The following is a 6,000-nucleotide window of genomic DNA, read 5'->3' as shown; positions in this document are numbered from 1 at the left end:
TAAGATGGTAAACTGAGGACAGAAAGCTAACAACTGGGGAAAGACAGGCTTTGACTTCGGAGCCCACACTGACTGCTGCCTCGCACAGCCTGACGTACAGTGATAAAACCCATTATGTGATACAAACAAATGAGATTTTACACCTTCCTTCCAGATAATTCTGAAAAATGCCCTTTTGCTAGATTGATAATACCTATTCTTTTATTATTCGTCTCTGTAATTTGTATCACACCTCACACAATTATCTTACCCAAAACAAACAAAAAGAAAAAATGAACACTGAGCACACAAGATTCATATTTGCATATACTTTAATAACAAAGTCACTTTAGCTATAAATGAAAAACAGGGAGACAAAAGACGGAGCACACCCACAGTGTGAGTCAGAACAGCTGCACACGCGTTTGAACACAAACTGTCCGTGAACAGAGGTCCTGCCCACTCACTCTGATGACATGATTTTCTAAAGCATTGTTATCAAACCCTGCAAAACTAGGTTAAACAATGATGTCAAGAAAAATGTGTCCTAAAATTTTAACAAAGTCTTTTAAGAAAGTCTAAAAACATCCCATTTTCCTGCAATGACTCTCAAAACTTGAGTTTTATATCAGAATATCTGTTAACTTTAACTTTTACCATACATGAAAAATTATCAAAAATATACTGATGAGTCAGTCTATACTAACTGTGACTATATTTACATTAAGCAAATCTTTTAACCAAGTTCTTTATATACAAATTAGCACTTGTCCTATGTGATATTCATTAAAAAGTTAAAAACCACAGAAATGTTTTTAGAAATAATATGTTCAAAATCTGACTGTTTTCCATGAATGAAGGACATTTTAAATAATTTAATGAAGAGTACTGACTTTCCCACCAATTTCAGCTGCGCCAGAACTCCTCCTGCAAGCTTTCTGTGATTTAAAGGGGGGAAAAAACCAATTAAAACTTTGCTGCAAAGAATTAAATAATAAAAAATGATGAGCATTTACTGACTTTAACTTCAAGAAATTTATAATTAGGTGGCATTAAAAACTAAGTGATAATGTAAACAGTTTAAGATAACCAAAAATATGAAAAATCTTTAAAAACTGGCAAAAGTAGCATATAAATACTTCTCTTGTTAAGTCACAAAACAGTATCACAAAGTCAACTAAACCGGATGCAGGTGCAACGAGACACTTCTAACAAGGCCCAGCGCTGCTCACGATGAGTGACTTGGTTTAGAAGCAGCACCGGAGAAGACAAGTGCGTGAGCTGAGCACCTGGTGTGCTGGTGCCATCCTAGGACCACAGCCAGGGTGAGGCTAGCCTGTGCATGCGTTCAAGGGTAGCCTGCACTACACACTGAGACCATGTCTCAAACCCCTTCCTCCTTAACTATCAACATTTAGAGTAAGGGTTTGGGGTGAAGGTTTTAGAGGGAGTATGTTCAAGTTACTGAACTGAGGGGCTCCTTTTCCAGGCTATAGTCCTGTCTTAAGAAAACCACAGCTCTTCAAGTGGAAACAGTGGGTTCAGGAGCATGACTCCGAGCGCAGCGCTGTGTCCTGTACAGGGGCTTCTCTCCTGTCCAGGCATTAGCTGGGTTTATAACACTGCATACATGCCAGAGAATAGATGGGTTAATTCTATACTAAAGCAGGGAAGACAAACACCCAAGCATTTACCATATCAGTTACTGCTCTGTCGCTGGACTTTGGGACCAACACTCTGTGTGTCTTCTTCCTGACTAGGGCGCTTCCCGTTGCCGAGGCCAGGGCCCACGGAGCTTCTTCCTACACATTTACAGAGGCACGTGTGAGGTGGGCCAGGGGAGGGCTCAGCGTGCTCGGGCGCTCTGCTCTTACCTTGCTTGTGCAGGTGAGGTTGCTGACTGTCTCCATGAGCGTGATGTAAAATCCCACTTCCTTGAGAGCAACCTGTATTTCAAACAAAAGAAAAGGACTTAAAAACTTAAGATGTACATAATAAAAGACTTTTTTTTCTTAGTATTTGAATTAACTTTTCTCAATCTTAACTCTGAGCCAAAAATCACAATCTCAAAATCAAGAAAACTTAAGTCCACGCTGATTGTTGACAGTTCAAGGCAAAACTACTGGTTGGATTTTCTTCTTATTTTGTGTGTAGTGTTTACATGTTGTGTATTTTTGTGTATGTACATGTCATGCATGTGCTCGTATGTGTGGAGAACAGAGGTTGTTAGGTGTCTTTCTCTACTGCTCTCCACCTTAATTTTTCAGACAGGATCTCTCACTGAGCCCAGAGCCCACCAATTGGCTAGACTGAACGGCCAGTGGGCTCCAGGGGCCTCTTGTTTCCTGCCAGTGCCAGGGTTACAGACATGCATCACCACACCTAGTTTTACATGTGTGAGCCATAGCTCTGTCAAGTGAGCCATCTCCCTATTTTATTTTTAGTTATGTTTGTATGTGGGGATGTGTGTATGAGTGCAAGTGCCCACAGAGGCCAGAGGCATCAGAATCCCCTGGAGCTGGAGTTACAGGCAGTTCTAAAGCACCCAGAGTGGAGGCTGGGAACTGAACTCGGGTTATAGCAAGTGCAATATGTGCTCCTGAGCCGTCTCTCCAGCTTCTGTCTTCTAACCTAAGTTCTTTACCAGACGGTAACTGGGAATGTGAGCACACATGGGCAGCAGTGAGAAAAGGTCCTCGGCCTTCTGTCCACCTCCTCTGTCAGAGCCCTTCACAAATGCACTTCACTGGAGATAAGGGAATAGGGTCTTCTAACTGAGAGTTAACAATTCAGATCACAAAGACAAGACACAAACATGGAACAGTTACCTAAGCAATTTTATTAACCCTTTCAAAAAGAAATTGACTTCTTAGCACAGGAAAGCTTTACAAAGCTTTTTTTTTTGGTCAGTGTGCCCAGGTTATGAGAAGTATATGTAAGCCAGGTGTGATTTGTAACCCCAGAAATGAGGGCCAGTGGCAGGAAGCATAAAAGTTCAAGGGCATCCTTGTCTACCACATAGTGAGTTCAAAGCCAGACTTGGCTACATGAAATTGTTTCAAAAAACAAAACCAATCAACCGACCAAAACTGAAACAAGCCGAGCGGTGGTGGCACACACCTTTAATCCCAGAACTTGGGAGGCAGAGGCAGGCAGATCTCTGTGAGTTCAAGGCCAGCCTGGTCTGCAAAGTGAGTTCCAGGAAAGGCGCAAAGCTACACAAGGAAACCCTGTCTCGAAAAAACAAAAAACAAAACAAAATAAAAAACAAAACTGAAACAAACAAAAAAACTCAAAACACAGCTGAGAGAAAGAGAGAAAAAGAAAATACAAGCTCATGGCCCATAGGGTAGGTCAGCTCAAGATTACACTTAGTTTTGCTGGGCATAGTGGTGTATACTTGCAATCCCACACGGGGAGGTCAAGGCAGGGAGACTGTCACAAGTCTGAGGTCAGCCTGCTTTACACAGCAAGTTCCAGGCCAGCTATGACTAGAGCAAAACTCCTTTAGTAAAGAAACGAATGCTAAAAAGACTACTTCTTTCTTTTTTTTCCTTTGGGGCTGGAGAGATGGCTCAGAGATGGCTGTTCTTCCAGAGGTCCTGAGTTCAATTCCCAGCAACCACATGGTGGCTCACAACCATCAATAATGAGATCTGGTGCCCTCTTCTGGCCTGCAGGCATACACGCAGGCAGAACACTGTACACATAACAAATAAATCTTAAAAAAAAAAAAAAAGAAGAAAGAAAATAGACTCTTTTCTCATACAGTCTATCCTGATTCCAGTTTCCCTTCCCTCTACTCCTCCTAGTTCCTCCACACCTTCCCTCCCCTCCAAATCCACTCCCTTTCTATCTTTCATTAGGAAATAACAGGCTTCTAAGAGATAACCAAGCATGACAAAATAAGATAAAACAAAAACCATTACATCGAGGCTGGACAAGGAAACTTAACAGAAGGAAAAGAGCAGGCACGAGAATCAGAGACCCACTCGTTCTCACAGTCAGGAGGCCCATATGAACACTAAGCTGAAAGCTATAATATGTACAGAGGACTTGGTACGAACCTGAATAGGCCTGTGCATGGTACTTCAAGACTACTCATTTCTAAAAGATGCTCATCACGTTTCTTTGAATAAAGAATTCCATTTTTTCAGGTATTCATATTTGGAAACTGGCTACCTTGGATCACAGAAAACAGCTTTTATCCATCTCTGGGAAAGGCTATCTCTATACTATAATAAAGAAGCAGGCCAGGGGACAGTGGTGCACACCTTTAATCCCAGCACTCAGGAGGTAGAGGCAGGTGGATCTCTGAGTTCGAGGCCAGCCTGGGCTACAGAGTGAGTTCCAGGACAGGCAATGTTTGATTCTGTCACTCACAGAATGACGACTTTCTAATCATACTGAAAACATACAACACGTGACGTTGGAGGGACCAGGGTCACCGTGTTTAGGACGTGCTGCCCTGCATTACTGTGCAGCATGATCTGCACCTTCACGAATCTACATTAGTGTTTTAATGTCACTGACGCGTCCCCCTAAACACAGACACGCGGTAAGTTCATGCTCTGTGTATCACATTACAATAAAAGGTAACCAATACATGCCTGTCCGAGACAGGGTCGCTTTATGCATGTCTCACTCAGGCTGACTCTGACCCCTTCTGAGAGCCTTCCTGAGTACATGTGCGCATCAGTTCTCCTGATAACAAACACGTGTTGACTAGTGCTCTTCCTCACACCTTCCCAGGTGACCTTATCTGAGTTTTGTGCAGTTGCGGCAGGTATGAGGGACACAGCTATTATGAAGATAGAGGTCTACACCGCAGGGCTCAGACCATAAACTCTCATTACAATGTTATTAGGACACGGTGCTGATGCTGAGGAGGGAAAGATCAACTTTTCAGTAAGTCTCAAAATAATAATAACCTTGGTTTCAGTTTCTCAAGTTCATCAATCCTATTCCTTCATCAGATACTAAGTGATAACCTCAAAAACAAAGTGCTGAGTAAACACAGCTGGACCGCACCCCCCTCTCCCACAGAAACAGAGACAGACGGACGGACAGATAGACACACACACACACACACACAAATCCCTATGTCTTTCAGGGTCTTTACTGCACAGCTATACTTTAAAAATACTGACAGCGTGTAAGATATAAGCAAATGAAAATAACATTTTTTCTTCTTTGGTTTTTCAACACAGGATTTCACTGTGTAACAATCCTGGCTATCCTGGAACTCACTTTGTAGACCAGGCTGGCCTTGAACTCAGAGAGCCTCCTGCCTCTGCCTCTCGAGTGCTGGGATTAAAGGTGCACAACACCTTTTATTACACACTTCGTGTGTGTGTGTGTGTGTGTGTGTGTGTGTGTGTGTGTGTGTACACAACCTGTAGGAGTTCTGTCCTTCTATCATGTGGGTCCTAAGGATCAAACTCAGGCGGTCAGGCTTGGCAGCAGGTACATTCCTGTGCCAACTTGCCCTCCTGAAAATAACTTTTTAAAAAGCATTCCCTACCAGGATGGTGATGCATGTCTGTAACCACACATTCAGGAGGCCGAAACAGGCTGCTCTTGAGCTTGAGGCCAACCTGGGCTATCCAGGAAGACATTATCTTGGAAACAAAAGCAGCTTCTTTCTGGACTAAGGTGTGACTCAGTTGGTAGACTACAGAGCATACAGACTGTGGTGTTGATAACAGCACTGGAAAAAAAAATCTTGTTTGGGAAAATGTTGTAAGGGCAAACTTGATCCTTTATGTTATACAATCAGTAGCACAGAATGGGGTTTTTACTCATAAAATTCTGACTTGAAAAACTAATAAACAATTGGGCAAAAACTACATAAAACACTGGAAACTGTCTGGCTACCACAGGGAAGTCACACACAAGCGACAATGGCTGTGACAGCATGCACAGTCAGGGCAGCTCAAATCCCAGCGGGGGGGGGGGGGGGGGGGGGTGGGGGGGGAGAGAGAGAGGGGGGTGGGGATGGGGGTGGGGGTGGGGTGTTCC

At 43.2% G+C, this 6,000-nt stretch overlaps 1 protein-coding gene across 2 annotated transcripts in view; it reads right to left on the bottom strand.

The window, feature by feature from the left end:
- Positions 1–293: 293 nt before the first annotated feature.
- Positions 294–6,000, bottom strand: part of Cry1 (cryptochrome circadian regulator 1) — a 52,670-nt gene continuing 46,963 nt past the window's right edge. The window contains exons 11-13 of one of the 2 annotated variants that reach the window (XM_006986962.4): positions 1,854–1,925; positions 1,674–1,781; positions 294–917 (exon numbers count right to left, since the gene is read on the bottom strand). In XM_006986962.4, coding sequence (XP_006987024.1) covers positions 1,678–1,781; positions 1,854–1,925 — 176 coding nt within the window. In that variant the 3' untranslated portion in view covers positions 294–917; positions 1,674–1,677. The remainder of the gene's footprint in view (positions 918–1,673; positions 1,782–1,853; positions 1,926–6,000) is intronic. The other variant, XM_076554453.1, reaches the window with a different exon arrangement.

This window comes from Peromyscus maniculatus, chromosome 18 (assembly GCF_049852395.1).
Source record: "Peromyscus maniculatus bairdii isolate BWxNUB_F1_BW_parent chromosome 18, HU_Pman_BW_mat_3.1, whole genome shotgun sequence".
Lineage (NCBI taxonomy): Eukaryota > Metazoa > Chordata > Mammalia > Rodentia > Cricetidae > Peromyscus > Peromyscus maniculatus.
This window is presented reverse-complemented; position numbering and strand designations above follow the sequence as displayed.